Source organism: Polistes canadensis, unplaced genomic scaffold (genome assembly GCF_001313835.1).
Source record: "Polistes canadensis isolate GaletaPanama2010 unplaced genomic scaffold, ASM131383v1 scaffold_21, whole genome shotgun sequence".
Lineage (NCBI taxonomy): Eukaryota > Metazoa > Arthropoda > Insecta > Hymenoptera > Vespidae > Polistes > Polistes canadensis.
This window is the reverse complement of record NW_014569568.1, coordinates 489,762-514,712: the sequence shown is the minus strand read 5'-3', so window position 1 is coordinate 514,712 and position 24,951 is coordinate 489,762. Positions and strand designations below refer to the sequence as shown.

Below are 24,951 nucleotides of genomic sequence, written 5' to 3'. Positions count from 1 at the left end.
AAATAATTAGATAAAGCAATAAATAAATATAAACAAATATTCTTCGAATGTAAAAACATAATTAACAGAAGTTTTATTGTCTTTAGAGATAATGAGAAAGTAGTTCAAGAATCTACAAAGAAGGGTCTAACAGAAAATGATCGGTTATTGGTCAATACTAAAAATTGTATATGCGAATAAAGCGATTCTATTGGTTCGTGCAGAATAGCAATCGTCCAGCACGGTAACCTTATTTATCTTCCTAATAAGAGATTGTTTTAAATATAAATATAACTGCGAGTAGAAGATGACGGATAATCAATGAATATCTTTAAAAAGTTTTCTTTTCTTGAAATAAATAATATTTAAAACATTGTATCGCGTGCGCAAGGAGTAACCTTTTAACGTGTACGCATTTTTACTTACTCGCGCACACATACAATCAATTCAACATCCTAACGCAAATCGAAGACTTCAAGCACATAAATCGAATTGAGAAAATTCGGAGATTTGTTCTCAATTAGATACGAAACATAAAAGAAGATCGAAGAAATAGAAAGTAAAACCAAAATTTTAGTGAGAGTTAGAGGAAAAAAGAGTAAAAGGAAAGGTGCTAGACAAGAAATGTCTTGTGTGATGGGTTAATAGTGGTAGTTGGTGGTGGTGGTGGTGGTGGTGGTGGTGTTTGCCCTAACCGACTGGTTATCCTATATATAAAACTAGTACGCCTCCGGACTCCGTTAGCTTTGCGCGCGTTACGGGAAGGGTGCGTGTCGATCACGATTAACATATGCTATATCGTAGCGGGAATTTTGTCTCCAGCCTAAGGATAGTTGAGGTAAACTTTAACAATAAATTAATCAAACGAGAAGACAAATAACAGACATATTTTCTTTGAGCTAATGTCTTACGCAAAGTGATTATATTCGTGCGCGCGACTCCAGTTTAATGAAGAGACTAGTGTAGTAGTAGTAGTGTAGTAGTAGTGTAGTGTAGTAATAGTAGGGAATTAAAGTGAGTGAAATCCCACGCTTGGCCAAAGCTCCTATATTTTTCACATCTATTTTAAAAGCAACCAGCTGTTAGACAGTCGTTTATTTTAACCTAAATTCAATAATTCTTAACGGTTAAGTCCGTGATGCTGCTTTGTTGCTGGTTTGTTGCAGATGTCGATGCCGGTACCGGTATTTTATCGAGCTCTATTCGAACAAGAAGGATAAAAAGAGATGGCAATAGTGCGCTCGCGCGACTCTTTTCCTCTCTTTTCTCTTTATCTTTCCATGCGCCTTTTTTGACAGCTAAAAATACAATTTTTGATGAACTAACCAATCAACCAACCGAGCGAGCGAACGTTCATCCGAACTCAGCGACTATTTCGGTGCGACGATGAAAACGCCTTTTGTCAACCTACGCATTTTTTTTCATTTCTCTTATCTTTATCATTGTTATCCTTTACTTTCATTACATTACGAGCCAATGTACTGTAGTCTTTTATTCCCATGCCATACACTTAGAGTTCTTTTGCTCGTCTATCTTATACTCTTTTCTAATTAACTATATTTATTCAAATACCGTCATTCTTGAATGAACCATACCGGTTGAAAATTAAATGCCCATTGTTTATACTTTCCTTAAACTTTTAATTACTTACACTTTCTTACACATTTTATCTTTTATTTATTTCATGAATTTACGCTTTTCAACATATTTTTAATACAAATTTTATTAGGAGTAGGATAACTAATATTATTTTAATTTCAAATGATCATTTTTATTCATTCTTTTATCATTTTGTTTATTTTGTTTATTGTTTCTCTCTCTCCTTCTCTCTTTCTCTTCCTCTTTTTTTTTATAATAAAAACATTAAAAAATTTATGTTTTTTATTTAAAGAAATGTGAAAATGATTGCTTTTTAAGAGACAAATGATTTTTATTGAAGCATGATTATTGTTCTCTTGTTTTAATAATGGCTTTCATTACATTTATTTTATAAATTTACTATATAATTTCTCTCTCTTATGTTTGTTACATAATCTGGCCTGTACACGAATTTTTGTAAATAAAAATTTTTAATTACAGAGATTTGTTTTTGAGCTTACCATTTCGGTTTTGTATTACATTTCTCTTACTGTTATTAGATTTTCTCATATTTAATTTGAGATTAATCATTATTCAAATTTAGATTTAACCAGCAACAGCAGCATCATCATTTTTCCTTAATTGTTTTTACCTTGACCGCAAAAATATATTTGTTTATGCTATTTGCTCGATTACTAACTTATAGACTTCTTCAATCAATATTTAAAGAGAGTAACAAACAAGGAGAATTTAAATAAAAGTATTTTTTGCAACATACTAAATAATTTTATATCTTTGTGCGTTATTTGTTTTAGTACATATCTTATTGATCTAGATAGATACTTCACGTTATTTTCTTTTAATACAATCTTTCAGACAATGCTTGTAAATAATCTTTATATTATTCGTTAGAATATCTAATTTCACACTTTCTCGGATATTTCTCTAAAAGTATTTATTGTAAATATTTCCAAAAGTTAAATCTGTTTTTTCGCAATATAACTATATTATTACATATTTTTATTCCTTTTCAGAATATCTTTGAAGATACTTCAATATGTCTCATCACTTTGTTACTGTATGCGTAGTATGCGTGTTATGTGCTGCACATGTTCCATGCTCTGCACATACCATTTTCCAAATAACAGATGAAACGACATCCCATGACATTGTAAATTATGAAAATATACCGAATTCTACCAGTCAATTGTCGATATCTAAATCAAGATCTAAACAATTGTTGCAACTTAAGGATTATTTTAAGATAAGATATAATACATCAGATAGAAAAAAAGACAGCATTAAAAAGCCTATTAATACTCAAAAAATTAATGAAAGCGAATATGGAATTAGTAAAGCTATGCCAGTAGCTGATAAATCTTATTCTGAAAAGAAATCTTCGGAGATTTTAGAAAGACTCGGACAAATTGAACCGGTTCGTCAAAAACAGGGATCCACATATTTTAATAATGATCATAGCAAAGATTCTAGGATTAGAAAAAAAAGGAATATAGATGCGGTTGGGAAGAATCACATGAAAAAAATCTTTGAGGCCTATGGTGATGGTAAAGATATGAAAATGGAGGGTTTCGAAACAATGTTAAGAAAATTAGGTTTATTAACTCTTCTGACTGATACTACGAAATCAGAAGGCCATAATGTGGACATCAATCAGTCTGAAAATCAATTGGGTGAGTATTGCAAAATAATACAAGTTACAATAATTATAAAAAGAAAAAAAATAAGGATAGTTTTTGAGAAAGTAGTTAGTCAGTCGGTTCCAAGATTAAATTGGATATTCATTTTAATTAATAGCCAATCACTATGACAATAAACCTGTCCATCATAATAATAACATAGTTTGAATGTCCACCTAAATATAACTGTAATTTGGTGTATATACTTTATATATATGTGATCTATATATATTGACGATAACAATGATCTTGATTAAGCTTACAAATGCTTATTTCATGATGACTTGGTTTAATAATTTGAATATATGTCCAATTGACCTAATAAGCCACTTATTGATTTCATTGACCTGCCTGTTAGATCTTTGCCGAAATATATTCACTATAAGACTTAAATTGAGCTACATAAGAAAAACTATAAAATATAGACAAGTAATAATAATTATAATATTTTGAAAATAATATTAGCAGATTAGAGTTATTTAAATGCAGAACAATGTTTGTTACTTGATATATGATACACAAACAAAATTTAATACTTTTTTCTAATGTCAGCAAAATTCTAGTCATAATATATTATCGTACGTTTGTGTAATTTCATATCATACTATATCTTAAATTTACCAGATCATCTTTTTTTACTGACAATGAGTTAATAAACAACACATTTTGTTTTCTAATACTACTTTATTAATTTATTTTATTTCAAATATATTATAGACAGTAAAGCTTTGCGACATAATGGCCTACAAGATAAAAGTGGAATTATTAAAGAACGGGTAAATATATTATGATATTAATCATTTGTTATAGAATATCATTATGCTATATTGCATGTAATTGACATCTTCATAAATATTATATTGTATGAAAACAATGTATGATTAAATGATTTCAGTGTTTAAACAGTAAAGAGTTGCTAAATATGGTTGCACAAGGTATCCCATATAATTCAAAAAACAATGACTCGACAATACCGAGCTGGCTTTTTGAACGTGTTTGTCCAGTTCTCCTTTATCAGTTGGCAGGAGAATCAAGTTTAGAAAGAACTGGATGCGTTCTAGTACCAGAAAGTTATAAAACTATTACGGATGATACTGATTATCATCCAGAAGAATTAAATCGTAACATGTTTCAGGGTACATATACGATGTCTTATTATATTAATCATTTGAATTCTGATTAAGGAAACATTTTTCATTTTATATGTTGTGATTTTAAATATATTTTTTCATTTTTTAGTGTGGTTGTATTCGACAATTAGCATTTTAATTATTAGTCTTTGTGGTCTGCTTGGTGTAGCAGTAATACCAGTAATGGGGAAAGTTTACTATCATCAATTATTACAATTCTTAGTTGCTCTCGCTGTGGGAACATTATGCGGTGATGCTCTTATACATTTATTACCACACGTAAGTTCTCATTGTTCCTTTGACTTAAACAAATTAAAATCTAAATTCTTATAGCGATGTAAAAATGAAAAATAATTATTGAAATTATTTATCAGGCGATGATGTCGCCAATGGCACATAATCATGAACATGGTCATGATCATGAAAATAATTTTGTATTAAATCACGAAGAACAACATAATCTAAATATGTGGAAAGGTTTTACAGCTATGATTGGTCTAGTGCTGTTTTTTTTCACTGAGAAAGCTTTAACAGTGTTAGCAGAATGGAGAAAGCATCGTCAACGTCGCAACAAAGTAAATATAATAACATCAATTGATAATACAACAAAGATTTTTTAGTAGTAGTTATATAAAAAAAGAATTTTTAAAATGACCACATCTAATAGAATGTTTATTTTTAGTTACCATCACGTGTGAGAGTTAAGAGAGAATCTGATGGTCCTAACAGTAATGTTGTTGGGGAAAAACTTTGTAAACATAAATATTCTTCGTATCCCTATTGTTATGGAGAAATCACAGCAGAAACGCATGGCACGTTTTTTTGATAATTTAAATAAAAAATTAAATCTCCATCTAGATACTTGGAACAATATTTTACAAAAAATTCTTTTACAGATAATCATCATAATCGACAAAACAAGGAAGATAAACCACCTGCCATCGAAGAAGAAAAACCATTAACAGAAAATTGTAATTCTGTATCGAAAATGATGACAAGTGATGCAGAGAAAAAAACAACCGACGATTGGAGATTGGATGACTCCATTGTAAATAATGCAAAAAAGAATGCGGATGGTGCTGATATACCTTTAAACGAATCTGAAAGTTATACCGTTATTATACGCGAGCACGAGACTAAACATCATGGCCATACACACTCGCATGGTAAGATATATTTAGTTGAAGTAAATCTTAATATCTTCATATCGTAACTATATTTCCATGTACATTTCTTAATTCTATAATAGATCGATATATGTATTATTTAAGGTCATGTACACTCTGCACCAGAATCAATGTCAAGCGTAGCTTGGATGGTGGTAATGGGTGATGGCCTACATAATTTTACAGATGGTATGGCCATAGGTGCAGCTTTTGCAGCTAATATTGCAGGTGGATTTTCTACGGCTATTGCTGTTTTTTGTCATGAATTACCTCACGAGTTAGGTAAATTGAAAGAAAAAAAATTAGCAATAGATTGATTATAAAGAAAATATTAAGTAAATAATAATAATATGATTTTTATAAACAGGTGATTTTGCCGTATTGTTAAAGGCAGGTATGAGTGCTAAACAAGCAGTCTTTTATAATCTTTTGTCATCGGTGCTGTGCTTATTTGGTATGATAGTTGGCGTTTTATTGGGCAGTACACCAGCAGCAACCAGTTGGATATTTTCTATAGCTGCTGGTATGTTTATATATATAGCTTTGGTTGATATGGTAAGTATTTCAACACACGATATTACAATATTATCTTAATAACAAATTTTATTTGTCACTACAAAATATTAATATTTCTTATTGTAGATTCCAGAATTGTCTTCGAGTCATGCTGCAGAGCGTAGTTCACACTGGCAATGCTTGTTACAAGCATTAGGATTATCATTTGGTCTTGGTATCATGCTAATTATTGCACTTTACGAACACAATCTTAAAAATATATTTAATGATTAAATCATATATATTGGAAGTATTTTTGAAAAATGGTAAGTTCCCCAATATTTCTTATGTTTAATAAGCAATTATATATTTTTCCATTTTTGTAGCACATTTACCAATGAAGTTCGTTATTTATAATAATCAAGGAGTCTGTTATATCGATAACTATTAAAGTATAGATAAAATAATACAGAAGATATGAAAATATCAAAATAGATAATGCAGCAACACTAACAATAAGAGAGAGTAAATGAATAACTAGATAAAAACTTAATTAATTTAAATACATAATGTAATGAGACAATATTTGAAGTATACTTACAGAATTTAATTACTCAGAGTATACTTCTGATTATTGAAAATGCTGTCTTTGCGGAGAACATACGATGGAACCTTGTTTTCAGTGATTAGATAAAGAACTTTATAATGATTACTTAGTTTTTTTATTTGTTATTTTGATAATAAATAAAGTAATTGTATATAATTGCTGCTATATAAATAATATGATACATTCGCTTATACTTTGAAAAATAATCGTATTTAAATTTTAATATTAAGTACATAATATTAAATGAAAGTTGCCTTAGTATTCATACTTGCCATTGTTACGTGAATAAATTACAAGCACACAAGCAAAAATATTAATATTAAAGTAAGGATCCATTTAACATTAAAGGCTTCTTTTAAATTTATCTTTACAAACTTATTAATTACAAAATTCCTTTTTATTCTATTCGAAATCTTTCTTTTTGATACAACAAATTTACTGTTATTAATAAAAAATAAAATACATTTGTTGGTGAACATTATCAAAAAGATATTAGATGATGTACTTTAAATAGAACATCCATCAAATAAACATCATTTTATGTATTTTTAAAAATTATTATTAGGAAGCTATAGCAGCAATTACATAAAAAATATTTAATTAAGGTGGCTTCCATTATTTTGTAAGTAATCTAACACTTAAATGAGAGATATTAGTTTAAAAATTTATAAAAATAAGATAGATATTTACAAAAATCGCATATAAATTTACCATAAGTTATGATTCAACTGATGCTTTTCAAATCAATAGATTATTCGATATTATATAAATTTCTATTTTCTATGAAATTATCTTTTCTACGTAACACAATTATACGAAACGAGTAAATACAGTTTGCAAATTGTATTTACTTGTAGTCTCGCAATAATACTGGATATTTATCATTGCGCCTACCTTCGCACTTCAATAAATTCTTAAGCGTTTCATATAAGATTTAAATACTTAAAAATTCCTAATTTCAAATGTTTTTGTTTAGTATTATGTTTTTAACATCGAATGATATTAGTAAGAATAGAATTAATTTTTTTCTAATCGTCGGGGGGGGGGGATCAAATCCAAACCAAATATCCAATTTATTACAAAATAATCTCACGTTTATCGCACATATTCGCAATTATTTTAAATCGTTTATTTATTCAATTACAACGTAATCATTTTCATTTTATTTTAGTATTGAGCAAATGTTTTATTTTTTCACTACACCGGTGCTCGCATATACCATTGTTTGCATATTTTTTATTTTTACATGTAAACTGGCTTTAACTAATAAAAATTAACTTTAGCCGTGAGATAGATCAAGAATAGTAGCACAAATAATCAAATGAAAAAACGATCAAGTAAAACGAATAAAAATATTATTTTTACTTTTCCAAGATACCATCCTAGATTGCATTTATTTATTAAGTTTTTGCGCAAATGTACCGAGAGGAAAGAAACCAAATCTGTTAATTACTGTATTAGAAAATGTATAATGTCATTGTTTGCCTATCATCACATAAATTCAAAGTTATGATACTGAAAATCTAATATTTTGATAAATTCATGTTTTATCTGAATTTCATGAAAAACAAAGAAAACAGAATTTTATATGTAGTAATATTAATCGCATATTAAAAATCGAATAATTATCATCAATCTTTATAGAAATAAGAAAAGAAAACGAGCTAGCTATGATTATTTATATACCTGCGGGCTATTAATCATCCGAAACAAGAAAAGCCTGTTGTAGTGATATCAATTTAAATGTTTAAAAAATAGACTTAATATATCTTACTGTATATTTAATATTTACTTTTAAACTATACTTTTTTTTTGTTACTTTGATAAAAAAAAAAATGTCCCACCAATAAAAAGTGTAGAAACAATTTTTGAAAGAGCTTTCGATATGAGATTATAATTAAAAGTTATTAAGATATTAAACATATTTTATTTTAATTTATTATATGAGAGGGCATATAAATGTGTGCTACAATATTATTTAATATAATTACCACCTAGTATAATGCATAACTGTCATAAAGTTATAAATGAAAATTTCAATGATACACATGTATAACATAGAAATTTCTCACTTACAGTTCATCACTCCTTTATGAACATGTATACCATTGAAAAAAATGTCACACATCACATGTATCTATCAACAACGCTGTAAGGTTTAGTAATTAAATAAATTTAAGCACATATTGTACGCGGTCATAATTGCTGTGATACTACCTTCTATTGTATAGTACTATTTGTATATAAAATATGCATGCGTGTAAACTTATGTCTTTGTACTTTACTTTCACAAATATGATTTTTGACTAATATTATTGATATCTTTGTTTTATAAAAAAAAGAACAGAATTCTTTTATTAAACATTCAATTAACGATATATATTTCAAATATTTATTTATCAAAAATAATTTTCATCTAACCAAATGATTATTTTAATAATTTGATAGTATCAATAATAAATTAAATATATAGATGTATTCGTATATGAGTTTGATACAAATTTATAAAGAGAAATATGAAAGTTTCATCGATAATGTATAGTACTTTTCATAGAATTGTCCTAATCGTTTTATAAAGCGATCTGTTTGAATATATGCAAACAATTAATTAAACAAATTAGAGCTTCAACAAGAGTTTTATGGTAAAATTATTTAATAATTTGTAACATCACTTATATATATATATATATAAAGATAGATAACGTATCTAAATCAGTGTACGTGTATGTGTGTATATATATATAAGTAATAAATGAATATATAATATACTCACATTTCACAGATAACACGCAAAACAAATATATTGATAAAGAAAGGTACTTTCTTTCTTTTACGTCTTATACAAAAATCGAAATTGAGATTAAATACCAGAGCTAAAATTAAATTTAACTTGTAATACACATTTGTAATAATTTATTATCATATTTATTAATTATATATACACTTATTAAAATTATACTTATCGATAGAAATCTGTACAAAATTAGTAGTGAATGTAAACAACATTTGCTGCTAATAAAATCAATGATTTAAGTTGAAACGTAAGAGCTTGTTCGCTTTTAAATAAATCAAATTGTTATGCCATTAATTATAAAGGGTAAAACCAAAATATATGCTTAATATGAATGTTATATGATACAATAATGACCTCGAATTAATATAAAAAATCATGTCACATGGAAACTAGTTCATCCCTATCACTCATTTGAGCTGATAAACTGAATGCTGTATCAGTACTAGCTTCGCTATTCAAACTTTCATTGAACGATGGTTTTATATGACTAGTATCGTTCATTTCTCTCATTAATCCAGCCATATCGTCGTCTGGATCTATTTCTTGAGTTTCCCCAACTACATCAATTTCCATGGATTGATTATCAATCATTGAAAGTTCTTGTGTGGTGGATTTTTCTTCTTCGAACTAATAAGAAAAATATCCTTTAGGATAAAAATATAAACTATAATAAATACATTGCTAGAGAGTATTAATATTAATTTATAGTATCAGCTTACTTTCATCGGCTCTAATTTACATTGCGGCGGTAAATTCATATGGAATATACAATTAGAATCATATATGACTGGTATAGGCTCATGACATTCAATATCGGCGTGCACCGCGCCGCAAGCTTTGAATAGAACTTGATGTTGATCCTGAAAAAGAAACGTAAATGATTCTTTTATCATCATTTTATTATTGCAACTCTATGATTTGTTAAATGAAGTTAAGATTAAAATAATACTTTAAGAATGTGTTTACGACAGTGTTTAGCAGAAGGCAGTGTTCTTTCGCCACATTTTACACCGCCTTCTGTAAATATGCATTTGGATATATTCGGTTGCTTTTGGGTTGGTCCCTCTGATACCTAAAATATTAACATTTATAATTAACTTTACGAAATTTTATCTTTATTAAAAATATTTGATTTACCTGTGCTCGGCGCTCTACAGATTTTCTATAAAGTACAGCTTCTACGCCGCTACGTCTATGATATCGATTTAATGCTTTCAATTTCTCATAAATCTTCTTTTCCTTAGCCGTTTTCTTAGGTTGATCATGTATACTACCTGTATAGGTAATTAATATTTCATTTAACTTTTTATTGTTGTATATTTTCTATCTGTTTAAAGCTTTACAAAACTTTCATTGTTTCATTTACTTACATACAGTTTCTTTTTCTTTTTTCAAAGCATGTAAATATTTACGTCTCTTTTCTCTCAATATATATTGTAATCTCCTAAATTGTTCAATGTAAAGAGACTGAAGGCGTATTAATTTTTCTCTAGCAATATAGATAACTTCCTCTGCAGTAAATATCCCAGCATGCCTTAAAAAATGAATACTAATAATTTAACACGTAGATAGTATCTTATTCTTTGCATAAAGCTACTACCAGGAAATGATAGAAGTCAACAAAAATACAAGTAATTAACTATAGTTTAAAAAAGATGATATAAAAAATAAATTTAGATGTTTAATCTATTAGATATATATACGTGTTACCGTGCAAGTGTTAAATTCAATTAATTTACGAAATAACTAAGTGTTTTAACAGGTGAGTATAGTTATTTCATGAATTAATATATTTCACATTTTAACAGTAAAATATATAAATCGATAGGTGATGGCACAAGCTGAAGCATGCTAGCGTGCATAATATAATAGATCTTCTTGTAAAGAGATTGATCCTTAAACATACCAACATAAACTTACTTCAATGGATCTTCCTGTGGGCTATGTAAACTTTCATTATCGCTGTCATCGAGACAAGCATTTTTTAAAGTATCACTTACTGTTGTAGGTTCAACGTCACTATCGGAGGAGCTAGCATAATCTAAAATATCACACCCACTTGCGTTTACTCTATAAGCGTCGATTTCGTCTAAAAATAAAAGTTCGATATCTATATATTATGTATTAGATTAAATCTAGTTTATAAGACATGCATACGATTAATTATTTCAATGCAAAGAACGAAGTTTGCACAAATACAAATAATTTCCAGTTCATAACATAATGACAAATCATAATAACTTAATTTATTCTTCTAAGAAATTATAAATTAAATCTTTTTAGGAAAATATTGTATATTATAGCTAATAATACGAGTAAAAAAATCTTTGAGTGCAAAGAATTAAGTCATGAAAATACTTACTAAAGGGATCTAATGCTTTAACTTTATTTTCTTCATCTTCTGTATCTTCTGTACTCGAGTCAGCTGGCTTCACATAGTGGCTCAAATTTAGGAGCAATATTTCAGGTGTTTGTGGTAATGAATGACGTGATGTCGACTTAATGCGGGCAATTTGTGCTTTCCTAGTATGTTCCATGCAATAACTAATGAAAAAAAGTTTTGTTTATCAATATTTTTCTTAATCTACGATGAACATAATATGAGCTTTTATTAATAGAACTAGTATATACAAAACAAACTTACGAAATATCTCTTTTATCAAGTTTTGGTGCCGGATTTTGACATTTTCTTCCATTAGAATTATAAATGAAAGAGCATTGTTTAAAAGGAGCATTTGGATCTTCAAGAATATGCTTCAAACAGTATGAATATCCTTCATGACACGGTTGTAAACATTCAAACGATCCATACAAACATTTACGTGTTTTAGTAGATGGCTTTGTTGTTGAAGAAGACATTGTAGACTTTGGAATTCGAAACATAACTCGCTCTGAAAACATTTCAATGAACAATAGATTCTATTTGTAAAAAAGAATCTTTAATTAATCTTTGCATTAATCTTTCAATAATTTTTTTAGTTTCATTCATACTTTTTTTATTTCAATACAGAATTCAAATTTAGCGCCATAACGCAATATAAAGATGGTGTATAACATACAAGCTAGGTAGAAATATATAGAAAATGTGCATAAACGATAAATTTTATGATATAAAATATTGCATTTCTGAACCTCTTAGTTATATGAGCATAATATAAGAGATACTTTTCAAAAATAATTTGAATGAAAAAAATTGATAATAAATGTTCGACAAATACATACGTTCGGTGTGAGAATTCATCGCCATTTTGTAGAAAGTGTTTAATGAAATTTCACTGATGCTACACACAAATATTTATAGAATGATACAATAAACAAATATTTTTCACGATGATATTGAAGCACCAATTAAACGGTAAATCGAAATACTTCAGAAAAAATTCCGTTTTGTCCCACGCTTATCTTGGTCAAAGTGGACTTTCGTAAGAGAGAAAGTCAACGGTAATACTAACGATTTGATTATTATTTTCCGAGTTCAAAGTAGAGTTTATTTTGTAACACAAACAATCGTATTGGTCATTGAGATGAGTCATCGTTCAAAAATCTTAATAGATTTATAATTACAATGTTTATCAGAACACAATAGATGGACTTTGCGATAAGGATTGTATTCATCTATACAACTATTTACTTTTCATATCAGAAATGACGTCATCTCCGGGAATTCGAATAACTACTAACACACGAAACTATGCGACGTTTATTGTATGTTTACGATCTATCTTAGAAATAAAAACGAATAAAGAAGAGTTGTTGACAAATTTAAGGGAAAATAATAGAAACAAGTAAATAAAAACATAATTAAGAAAAAAGTACAAAGTTCAAGAGAAAATAATATAAGAGAACATTTTCGTGCCGTGAAGTTGGCTGCTATAAGATTTCTTGATCGAATAGCTGGGTGTTGACACATCCAGGTGGTTAGATAATCCACGCGGTCGTGAAAGAATAAATTGAGGCAAATTTTTAAGTCGATCGTTTTTTCTACGGTAATTATTATCAATAATAATTATACAAAAACATACCGTCAATATATTACACTATTACGGAATAGGTTGTCACGCTAATATTTTCCTCAACGTTGCAGTTAAAAGAATGTGTTTGGAAAGCCATGCTACGAGGTTATCTCTATCTTCCTCTCTTTCCCTGCGTATTTCTTGAAAGGAACGCTATATTTTATTCAAAAGAAAATAAGCTTTTGAAGAAACAAATGGCTGACGGCCGAAGGTAACGATTTTTTTATAAAATAACTGGAATATTAAGAATTAAACTAAGAAGAAATCAAATTCCTGAAGAAAAAAATTTCCAAACAAACGAACGAACGAGGACCGAAGTGAAAGTTTCTTTTGAAAATAAGGGATTCTAGGGGTTTGGAATGCTAAAAACTATAGGCAATCTTTCCAAGGAATAAAATGTATTGAAAAATAACAATAGGATTGAAAAATAAACCCTACGAATAGCTCAGGTCAGTTTCTAGTTTATATGAATGGCTCAGTTCAGGTCACAGTTTATATGAATACATTTTTATCTAGGAATGATTCAGAGAATTTCCATTATTTCGAAACATATGTTTCAAAATGCGCTTGAAAGGAAGGGCCGAATAATGGTTCTCAAATGGTATATAGAAAATTGTTGTCTCAGTAAGCTATTCAAAACTATCTGCCGTCATGGTTAAAAAATTTTCTTAAAAATACAATATTCTTTTTCACAATTCTACGGAAAGAATTCTACCTCCATAGTAGTATTTCTTTACCCGTAGACGGAAGTAGGAGATTCATTTCGTTTGTAGCAGAGTTCGAGTAAGTTCTATCAACGGAATCACACACAATTTGTGAAGACTTACTTACTTTTCTTATTCCAAAGAAGATTAGAACATCGTCGATGGAATATATCGAACATTAATTTCCATTAAACATTCAAAAGGAAATAAGAACATCGGAATATTATCGTATAAAGATCCACATTCGACGGTATGATAGAAAAAGTGTTCGAATTGAATACATTTTCCAGTGAAACGGAAGAAGAGATTTGTAACGACGAATAAAATCACGAACGGTTAACCATGTTTTATTAAGATGTGTAATTGACGGTACGTTATTAAAAGTAAATTAAATATATACTTTCTAAATTAGAAGAATCAAAATATTTGTTTATCTCTTCGAAGGCATAAAGTGATAACGTGGAATAGTGTGGTGTTGGGGGGGTGGGGATAGTAGTAAATGATTTGGTGAGTAATATAGTGCAAGTATTCAAAGAGTGAACATGTGGAAATATTAGAACATTCGAACCGTGTTTTGGCGCCTATGCGCGTGTGATTTCTCGCGATTCGTTTTAAGTAACGTGAAGCTGGACACGTATCTTAATTCGACTTTCGATATACAACCTAAAAATCGCAGAATTTGACGCCATTGGGTCGTCCACCACGCGCGACTAAGCTAACGACGTGAAGTCAGCTGCATTGCTTTAGTGCCCGAGTTGTGTGTACATATAAATGGCGGCTGACGAAAAATGGTATTTTACGAAAGAACAGCTAACAAACACGCCGAGCAGAAGATGCGGCATCGATGCAGATAAAGAACTAAGTTACAGGCAGCAGGCCGCCAATTTCATCCAGGACATGGGCCAGCGACTCGTTGTGTATCCTTTATAGAAAAATGATTGCGTGCTTTTTCCTTTGCCCCCTCGACTCCGCACCTCCTCTCTTCTCTTATGCGTGTAGTTTTGTTCTATCGGTTTATATACATCTTATACCCTTTTCCCTATATTTTGTCTACTCCACGAATCTTAGTTTATCTTTTTTATCGATTTATTTATTTCTCATAGCGATAAAGTTAACGATACGTCGATTCATTGAATATTTCGTTCGATGCGACGAGACTGTTTCTTTTCCCCCCTCGCGAATTCCCTCGAACTCGTGAAATGCGACGTGTTATAAACATGTGTGTGACGTGCGAGAGTACGGAGGTCACGCATCCTAGTCTCTTCTTTGCCTTGTTTATCCATATTGAAATTTTTTGCCTATCGCGAGATATTTATTTTGTTTTTCTTCTCTTTCTTGATATGCGCGGAATATCAGTCTTGTCGTGATTGTTGTTAATACAACATTGGTTATATCATCGAGTTTTCTCAACGATCATGCGAAATTAAAAGCAACGGCATGAAACAAGGCCACGTTGAGATTACATTGTTTGTCCTGGACCAAGTTTAACAGTAGTACCAACCAATGATTATGTATTTGCTGTTTTATCCTTATGCAAGTATGGACTTTTTAATTCTATTCTACCACAGCTGCTGTTTTACACTTGTCTTTAAGATGCAAGAAGGATTGCGAGCAGGATTTATCGGTTCCTTTTACCATTCAATCGAGCTAACTTTCTTAAGCGTCTATGTTTAATCATCTAATAGTTTCTTTATTTATTTTATTGTTATCATTAAAGTTAATGCTAATTAATGTTTCTTCGATAGAAATATCACCATTGCTAATCGTTCAATCTTATACTATTATTTGTCTTACATGTCGATGAAATTTCTATGCTATAGAGATAGATTCTTTTTAGATTACATTCATATGATTTATTGAAAAAGATTAAGGAATATTTAATTCTACGAAGAAGTATAACTACAAGTCTCAAAGAACGATCAAATTTGTCTTAATCTTAAACTATACAATAGGAAAAATGATAACGATATGAATATTTTACTTTGAAAATAAATTTGAGCGCAGTACTCTAAATATTTTTACCAATTTCTGAATACTTATACTAACACTTTCTTCATAGAATCATTCTAAGTCGGAAATAGTTTGCATTAAGTTTTTTCTTAGATTGGTACAATGGATTAAACACAGCGTCATATTTTATAACAATTCTTTGTTTATATATCGTTATTAAGTAGAACAAAATTTCAGTTTTGTATCGTATAACTTACTATACTTATTGTTTCACTCTTAAGTAAATGTATTGTATTAACATTCGATGTAAACGAGCTGATAGTATCAAATTAAATATTTATGCTACAGTTTTGTATTTACATTTTAAAGTAACTGTATTATTTTCTAATTTTTATAAAATATAAAACAGTAAATGCATTTTAATAAGTTTTTGAAATGTTTATTATATTGCTGTTTACTTCTTAGAAAATTTTTTATCGATGAAATCAAACCTGTACGTAATAAAAGATTGAAGAAGTTCTAAACATTCAGAATAGCGATTACCTAGACATTTTTTCATTTCTTTATGAGTACTTTTATAATTTGTTAGATCTATATAATAGATTAAATAGAAAATTAATTTCATTATTATACTGAAATAATTTGAAATATTAAAAATGTAATATATATATGTATATATATTACATACATATATATATATACATATATAGATTAAATAAATTATTCTTAATATAAACGAATATATTGTATTTCTTAGCGTTATGATTTAGTATAATACAATAATCTATATATAATATTAATTCCATAGTTTCTGGGGTTTAAACTATCCTTTTAAATATATAAAAAGTAAATATCAATGGCATCATTTATTTTTTTAAGATGTTATCGTATCGAATCCTTTAAAAATTTTTTTATCATATTAGTATTTTGGATATATTATTTTATTTTCTGCTATATTTATAAAATATAACGTTATTTAAGTGCTTAATATTAGCAATGTATACAATTAGATATAAATTTGATAAAGTCAAAGATTTTTTCACTTTCATTGATTTGCTATAGAAGCTTAGTAATTTGATACAATCTTTCTCGCAACTTCTTTTACTATTATTATTTATATACTCGTATATATATATATGCACTTATATAGTTTTGGTTGGTACTACATGTTAAGACTCTGATACTTATCAGATACAATGTTTTTTTTTTTTATTAAAATTAATGAAAAGTGATGAGTTTATAAATAGGCATTACGGAAAACATAATTTTTCTTAACTTTAGATATATAGCACACAACTATGCATCAACACTGCAATAGTTTATATGCACAGGTTTTACGTATTCCATTCGCTATCACAGTTTCACAGAAATTCCATTGCTGCAGCAGCCCTGTTTTTAGCAGCGAAAGTTGAAGAACAACCACGCAAACTAGAACATGTCATCAAAATGGCATACATGTGCTTACACCGAGAACAGCCACCTGATAGATCTGAGGTTGGTATTCAAATTTGTTATCCAAATATAAGTAGTAACGTATTCGTTAAATCGTCATTCTCTTTGTAACGATCAGCCACCCGATAGATCTGAGGTTGGTATTTAAATTTGTTATCCAAATATAAATAGTAACATGTTCGTTAAATCGTCATTCTCTTTGTAACAATCTTATTACATTCATTTTTAATATCCTTTTTTTATTTTTTACTTTCCACTTATTCACAAGTATAATTTTATTGCAGCAATACCTTGAACAAGCTCAAGATTTGGTATTCAATGAAAATGTCCTGTTACAAACATTAGGGTTTGATGTTGCTATTGATCATCCTCACACACATGTTGTTCGATGTTGTCAACTTGTCAAGGGTATGTTCACGTTTATGTTTATTGGTAAATTATATTTTTATGTTGATTTGTATTTTATTAATAAATGATTATTATTTTTCAGCAAGCAAAGATCTAGCTCAGACGTCCTATTTTATGGCATCTAACAGGTTTATATATTTCTTTTCTCTTTTTATCAATTAAATATTTATTGATAGAAAGTGTATTTCCATGTCAAGTTCGTCAACAATAACCACTTTCATGATTACTCTATCTATTATAATATTAAAAGTGAGATGAACATATTTGGAAATCAATAACTGATAGTTGATAAAAATAATAAAAATATCTATATAATTTTTATTTAATTAAACTCCATACATATGTACATTTCCTTTTACATACAAGTAGTATCTTTAAGTGGAATTGTTGTTTGACGGGAGAAAAAAGGTCTGATTTTAAATAGAATTTAATTATTCAAAACGTGTTTTATATATATTATGAAGTACGTACATGGATTTTTTGACACGAAGGTAAATTAATTATTGTAGAAATGTTTAGAAATGACTTTGGTAGAAACTATAATTACATGTAACTTGACATTTGAGGAAATCTAAAGATTAAATGATAATAATACATTTTATTTTTTAAATCATTGTACTCTTATAGCACACATGTGATATTGTATCATGTTATATGGCAGTTTTACTTATATAAGATATTATTATATAGAGCATAAACAAAAATGCAAAAAAATGTAATATTATGATATAATTATTTATTCTGACTCAGTAGAGTTTGTTTCAAATAGAAATAACTTTCAAATAAAATGTATGATTTTTAAATAAGTTAATTATGTTATAATATGGTTCCAAGTTATTTTTACTTTTTAACATAGTTTTTTAGTACATGACATGACATTTTATTTGAAAAGTATTTTTTATAATAATAAAATTATTGAAAATTAATTAGCATTATTATTTTTTTTAGCTTACATTTAACAACCATGTGTCTGCAATACAAACCTACAGTAGTCGCCTGTTTCTGCATTCATTTAGCATGCAAATGGTCCAATTGGGAGGTAATATATATACATTTTTACATTGTTTTACTTTAGCTATCTATTTGCATATGAAATAACTGTACTTTGTTTTTATATAACGAAGGAAAAATGTGAGATATATTATTATCTGTATTTCTTTTATTACAGATACCTCAAAGTAATGAAGGGAGGCATTGGTTCTGGTACGTTGATAAAACTGTTACTTCAGATCTGCTCCAACAACTTACTGCAGAATTTCTACATATATTTGATAAATGTCCATCAAGATTGAAAAGAAAAATTATGAGCATTTCCGCTAATCAAAGCCCGAGTATAAATCATCAAAATGTATCTAATAATTCATTATTTGTAAGTATTTCTATACGATGATTTATTTTTGTAAATGAAAGAAGGATATTATTTTCGTTTAAATTTTATGCTATTTTACAAATGTGTTCTTTTCAATGGAATATATTTCAATAAAAAATATTTGATGTTTTTATAGGATGCCGAACCACGAAAAGTTCAATCTCCAGCATCTGCGGCTGAAGGAGGACCAACATTTCATTCTAATCGGCCGCATCATTCCGAAAGACAAGAGGAAAGGAGACAACTTCCTTCAACAAATGCCAGACCACCTGTTGATTACCGTGAATATAAAGAGAAAAAAGAACGTGAACGTTTAGAGAGAGAAAAGGCACCAACTCCATCTACGAGTAGTCAAAGTCATGCAGTTGACATTAATAAGCATCATTCTTCACACCATCATAAACCTGTGCCTGGAACCAGCATGCCTAATAAGCATTCCGTGCCACCAGGGCAAAAATCTACATTGCATCATAATCATCATCATAGACAAGAGATAAAAGTTAATCAACCAGTACAGCAAAGACATTCTACCGGCAACCAACCACGAGAATCTAATCGCGATCCTAGTAGACAGAGGATAGCAAGGGAATACAATTCTAGCAGTAGTTCAAATACTAATAGTTCAGTGCACTCTCACGGTCATATTCTACATCAAACAAAAGATGTAAATGTAGACAATGCTTTACCAGATAATACATCACACAGATCTGACATTGCTACATTACAAGACAATCTCAGTAATAATAATCACAATTTACAGAGGTTAAGTACAATCGATGGAAAACATCAACCACACGACAAAAGGGTCTATGATCCGAGGCATAAACCTGTAGATCATAAAAAAGACGGAGAACAGAAAGTTTATAATAAATATCCTGACTCGTCAAGAGATAGACAACGGAAATCTGATTCTTTGGAACAGAGATCCGAAGAAGTAAGAAAACTTATAGAAAAACCCTTACTGTATCCAAAACCAGCATTGGATGTACAACATGCTGTCAATATACAAAAATCCTCTTATCATGGTAAATATAGTCAACCGGATAAACCACAGGGAAGCACCAGTGCATTCATAAGTGATATGAAGTCAACTGCTATGCCTCAAAATACATTCACTCAAGAAAAATCTCCAAATACCCTTGCATCTTCTTTATCACAAATTCCTCAGAAAAGCATATCTTCTAAGTCTATGATAAGTCAACATTCTGCTTACAGTGTTTCGCAAACATTAAAAGATTCCATCAAGAATGGAAACTCTCAATCCTCGTGTTTAACGCCTTTGAATAACATAGATGACCCAAAAGCTGAAAAACGACCGCGACATGACGAAATGATCGATCAACAACAAAATTTATTGCCAACACCAGTGACCAAGCACAAATCGTTGTTTAGCCCGGAAAAAGTGCAAACCAGTCGAGAGTCTCACTCTCAGAGGCCTAAATCGAAACAAAAAACGCCACCTTCGGCCGTTAAAGTTCCTAAACAAGACCGTGCACCAGAGACATTAACCGGTCTTAATTTGGCGACATCATTCACGAGTCCACCAAATTTACATCAAACTGATTTGATGACGATGAAGCGTTCAGGTAGCGATTTGTCAGGGATGTCTCATAAAAGACATCGAAATATAAGTTCTAGTGAGAATGAATCCCAAGCGAAAGGGAAAATAGAGGAAACATCAAATTTAGAGGTCATAAAGATGCATAGTAGAGTACCAGAGATTGTCCAGCCAATTAGAGATAATTCTTCATCGAATGGTAGAAGTACTTCGGTATCTAGTGAATTACAACCACCGGAATTAATTAAACCATTTGAACCAGAATCTGTGATTTCTCGTTTTGGTACTATAGCTACTATGGCTACAAATGGGTTAGATGCAGGTATTGAGACTCAGCAAGTGCAAATGGAATATTTGTCACCAATGAAATCAGCTCAAAGTATAAGTGCTCTATTGCAAGAACCTTTAGCTCCATTGCCATCTTTACTGCAGGGTATGCAGCAATTTAGTCAAATAACATCACAACAGGCACATCAAGAGCAAGTTCTTCAGCAAGAGCAGCAACAACAGTCTCAACAGTCATCACAACAACAATCACAGATGCAATTACAAATACAAGCACAGACAATTCAGCATCAACATCAACAGTCGCATCAACAACAACAGCCCATAACATCTCATTCATTGTTACTTCCTAATAGTCAATTAGCAGTACAAACACAGTGTATGACACTGCCTTCGTCAATGACTGAAACGTCAGTAGTTTCAACGGTTGACATCAGTGTTCTATCTGCTCCGGTGCAGAGTAATACAGATGGAATAGTTCAAACTGTACCAACAACGACGGTACAGCCAGTAGTGGCAGCAGTGACTGAAGAGAAGAGAACAGAACATCATAAAAGTGAAAAGAAAAAGAAAAAGGAAAAGCACAAACACAAGGATAAAGAGAAGAGCAAAGAAAAGCATAAACATAAACACAAGGATAAGGACAAGGAGAAACATCGTGAAAAAGACAAGGAGAAAAATGAGGAGACATTATCAGCCGCACCTATCAAAATAACAATACCCAAAGAGAAGTTAAATCTCAGTGGTGAAACTGCTGTTACAAGTGGTGGTACTGTTGTTATACCGGAGAAAAACAAATCACCTCAAGGTACAGGCTTGAAATTAAAAATTTTGAAAGATCGACTGAAGAGTGCTGAAAGTATACCAGGTACACAAGCTCAACCAGTGCCACAAGCACCGTTAAAAATGAAAATACGAACGGACGCAATCTGGAGAAGTTCGACGGGTAGTGCACCAGTAACGACGACAAGCGCCTCGACAATTGGTAGTGTGCCGGACTATTCTGGTGAAAGTCGGAAAAGAGAAAGGACCGATGCCAATGAGAGCGCATCAAACGTGCTTCAATCAGCAAAAAAACAACAGCACTATCATCACTACCACCACCATCAACAACAGCAACAACAACAACAGCAACAACAACAACAACAGTCACAGCAGGTTTCATCAATGGTTGCCGGTGGTCACGGTCAATACCGTTCCGGAGAAAGGCAGAATGGCAGGCACTATAGTTCAGGCAGCAATAACAAGGTACGTGGAGGTGGTAGGGGCGGCCGCCAGTATGTCAAGGGTGGGCCACCACCAAGATCGGCTGGCAATTTTGGTATAGCTGGTAAACGAGACAGCTACTATCAGCAAGATACTCCCTATAATCAAACCAATGTCCATCATCCTTCAAAACACCCTTCATCCAATCATGCTAATACCTACAACAGGGCTGTTCATGTTGTTCAAGTTGACTCATGTTTTGCTAACTTTGCAAATTATCCACCGCCCTCGATATACACTCCTGCCACCGCCGCCGCCGCCACCGCTGCTACTGCTAATACCGGATACATGTATAAACCTGCTTTAAATTATTACCAATCATATCAGCAGCAGTACCCCATGTATCCGGTAGGTAATGTTATAATGACACCGGACGGTGTCATCGATACGTCTGTTCCACCACCCTTTTTACCTCCCAATGTTCGTCAGACTTCCATTATGGTCGTACAACCGACTCATCAATCGAATGTGCCTGTTCAACAAGTATCCAATGATCCACCTCCGTTACCAACCGGACCACCCCCGAATTCTCCTCCACCACCACCACCACCACCACCAACACCCCCAGAGTAGTTACGATTGCACTCAATTTTGTCTCTTATCTTGTAGTGGATTTGATATCTTTATGAGTTAGTGATTTATTCATAAAAAAAAATAATTTTTTTTTCAATCCGTTATCCGTGCTTGTCAGTAAAAGCTTTTTAATCGAAGGCTCGGATATTTTTTTTATATATATCTTTGATATATTTCGTATTACTTCTATTCATTATCTTATGTAAGATTGAAGATATCATATCTTTTAACCAATTTTATTCTATTTCGTTTTTATTTACGGTATTGTATCTATGTTAGGATCACGGCATAGCACGGATAATTATTTTGTAGAAATTTTCTGTCATTTTTTATGGAAGCAGTAAATCTTCTGCTTGCCTCTGTCATCCTTTGATTCTCCTAAAGTTTGTGAATGGTAGATGTAGCAGCATGGCATCGTACGATATCTTTTACCTACTGTTATATACTACCACATCTATATCTTTCCACTTTTGTACATGTAGAGTATATCTTTTTAGAATAATCTGCCAGCATATATATGACTTTTTCATTAAAAGTATATAAAGACAAATGATTATTATTCGATTTGAAGATAATCATTCAAAGAAACATTGACAACAATGGGTAGATAACTACAAAAGTGGGATTTCATTCGATGGAAAGTTTCCTAAAGATATAACAGCAAACATGAATACCGAATATTAAAAAAAGAAAAAAAAAAATACTTTAGAAGAAGAACATTTTACATTAGGTTTTCGATGATATTTTGCAATAAAAAATTCATGTTTGCGTTGATAAATAATTACTTGTTGGTCGTGATAATGATGAAATTGATATAATTACTTGATTTTAATTTTAGCTTCATTTTAAATTCATTTTCTTTCTTTTGGGGTTTTTGTTTATTTTTTAGTTTTTTTTTTTTTTGCTTCTTTTAAATTTCTTTTCTTTTTTTGTATGTAATAAGATCGTAACACAAGTTTTAAAATATTATAACATACCAAACACTGCCAGATACCAGAAATCTGTAGTAATATTACAGGTTTATTTCATTTTGTGCTTATTTTTCATTGATTACATAACAATAGATAGTCGATGAAGTTTTAAAATCTATGTAAGTAACAGGGGAGAAAGAAATAATTAGAATTTCCTTAAATTCTTTATTGATATTAATATTTTGATCATAGAGGGTATGAAAAAAGGTCGATAAAAATAATTCAAGAAGAATTAACGAGCTTATTATTGATGAAATACTTACGAATTATGAATAATATTGATTGTGTTTAATGGATACATTTTTCTCTTTTTTTGCTAGCATCGAGGGTCATCAAACAAGACAATGTTGTAAGAAATACATTACATATACAATAATTAGTAAATTCAGCGTAAAAAAGGAATTAGATAGTTTTTTAATAGGTCATTTAAGCCACAACAATTTATTTAAAAAATTATCGGTACGTAATGAAAGTTAAAACTAGTAAATCATTGATTAACTAACTGATCATCAAAAGAAAGTTTGAATATTTTTTAGTAACTTACAATTTTTTTTAATTCCAATCCAATTTAATTTTTCCAAGTTTTAAATACCGAATCCTGTATGTTTTATCAATTTATGTTCATTGTTAGTGTCCATTCTTAATTAATTTGCAAAGAAGCTAATAATTAAGAAATTTCCAAATTTTTTTTGTTTTCTTTTTATTGTATCATGAAAAAGTATTTCTACAAACATTTTAAGCATGGTAGGAGAAAGAGAAACGGGACATCGTAATTAGTAAAAAGATTATTTAAATGTTCAAATACATAACATATAGATTATTTTTAGATGATAAATGTATTGTAGAATAGTCATGTGTACTATTGCGTATAAGATTTTTTTTTCTTTTTTTTTTTTTTTTCTCTCCTTTTTTCCCTTCTGGTTGTTTTCGTAAGAGTACTTACAATTAATTATATT

The 24,951-nt window shown here is 30.1% G+C and overlaps 3 protein-coding genes across 9 annotated transcripts in view; 2 read left to right on the top strand and 1 right to left on the bottom strand.

The window, feature by feature from the left end:
* Positions 1-62: 62 nt before the first annotated feature.
* Positions 63-8,917, top strand: LOC106794007 (zinc transporter foi). Of its 3 annotated transcripts, none has more exons than XM_014761372.1 (13): positions 63-817; positions 1,146-1,357; positions 2,592-3,248; positions 3,972-4,030; positions 4,150-4,390; positions 4,494-4,663; positions 4,759-4,959; positions 5,067-5,196; positions 5,281-5,550; positions 5,656-5,832; positions 5,918-6,105; positions 6,193-6,371; positions 6,432-8,917. In XM_014761372.1, the coding sequence occupies exons 3-12, from the start codon at positions 2,615-2,617 to the stop codon at positions 6,337-6,339; spliced, it is 2,217 nt and encodes a 738-aa protein (XP_014616858.1). In that variant the 5' UTR covers positions 63-817; positions 1,146-1,357; positions 2,592-2,614; the 3' UTR covers positions 6,340-6,371; positions 6,432-8,917. The 3 variants fall into 3 exon arrangements, with proteins under 3 accessions (XP_014616858.1, XP_014616859.1, XP_014616857.1); XM_014761373.1 differs by having other exon boundaries at positions 63-993; XM_014761371.1 differs by lacking the exon at positions 1,146-1,357.
* Positions 8,918-9,542: 625 nt separating this feature from the next.
* Positions 9,543-13,075, bottom strand: LOC106794021 (KAT8 regulatory NSL complex subunit 2). Of its 2 annotated transcripts, none has more exons than XM_014761403.1 (9): positions 12,669-13,073; positions 12,091-12,337; positions 11,809-11,990; positions 11,367-11,535; positions 10,817-10,980; positions 10,584-10,720; positions 10,396-10,518; positions 10,166-10,306; positions 9,543-10,073 (listed from the first exon to the last, which is right to left on the bottom strand). In XM_014761403.1, exons 1-9 carry the CDS (start codon positions 12,691-12,693, stop codon positions 9,825-9,827), a joined length of 1,437 nt encoding a protein of 478 aa, XP_014616889.1. In that variant the 5' UTR covers positions 12,694-13,073; the 3' UTR covers positions 9,543-9,824. The 2 variants fall into 2 exon arrangements, with proteins under 2 accessions (XP_014616889.1, XP_014616890.1); XM_014761404.1 differs by having other exon boundaries at positions 9,552-10,090; positions 12,669-13,075.
* Positions 13,076-13,300: 225 nt separating this feature from the next.
* Positions 13,301-24,951, top strand: part of LOC106793991 (cyclin-T) — a 16,979-nt gene continuing 5,328 nt past the window's right edge. The window contains exons 1-11 of one of the 4 annotated variants that reach the window (XM_014761338.1): positions 13,301-13,432; positions 13,531-13,670; positions 13,739-13,908; positions 13,976-15,080; positions 17,403-17,607; positions 17,684-17,701; positions 17,850-17,973; positions 18,056-18,101; positions 18,922-19,012; positions 19,142-19,342; positions 19,479-22,433. In XM_014761338.1, the coding sequence (XP_014616824.1) occupies positions 14,935-15,080; positions 17,403-17,607; positions 17,684-17,701; positions 17,850-17,973; positions 18,056-18,101; positions 18,922-19,012; positions 19,142-19,342; positions 19,479-22,433 (3,786 nt within the window). In that variant the 5' untranslated portion in view covers positions 13,301-13,432; positions 13,531-13,670; positions 13,739-13,908; positions 13,976-14,934. Of the gene's footprint in view, positions 13,433-13,530; positions 13,909-13,975; positions 15,081-17,402; positions 17,608-17,683; positions 17,702-17,849; positions 17,974-18,055; positions 18,102-18,921; positions 19,013-19,141; positions 19,343-19,478; positions 22,434-24,951 lie in introns of all 4 variants that reach the window. The other 3 variants (XM_014761340.1, XM_014761339.1, XM_014761341.1) reach the window with 3 other exon arrangements.

What these genes read in the sequence shown, in the direction of transcription:
- LOC106794007 (XM_014761371.1), top strand. Translation starts at nt 2,615, where the DNA reads ATGTCTCATCACTTTGTTACTGTATGCGTAGTATGCGTGTTATGTGCT. An exon ending in AAATCGTAACATGTTTCAGG is followed by an intron (nt 4,391 to 4,493) that starts GTACATATACGA and finishes TTCATTTTTTAG; the next exon opens with TGTGGTTGTATTCGACAATT. An exon ending in ATATAGCTTTGGTTGATATG is followed by an intron (nt 6,106 to 6,192) that starts GTAAGTATTTCA and finishes TTCTTATTGTAG; the next exon opens with ATTCCAGAATTGTCTTCGAG.
- LOC106794021 (XM_014761403.1), bottom strand. Translation starts at nt 12,693, where the DNA reads ATGGCGATGAATTCTCACACCGAAC. An exon ending in CCACAGGAAGATCCATTGAA is followed by an intron (nt 10,981 to 11,366) that starts GTAAGTTTATGT and finishes TCATTTTTTAAG; the next exon opens with GCATGCTGGGATATTTACTG. An exon ending in CTGTAGAGCGCCGAGCACAG is followed by an intron (nt 10,519 to 10,583) that starts GTAAATCAAATA and finishes TTAATATTTTAG; the next exon opens with GTATCAGAGGGACCAACCCA.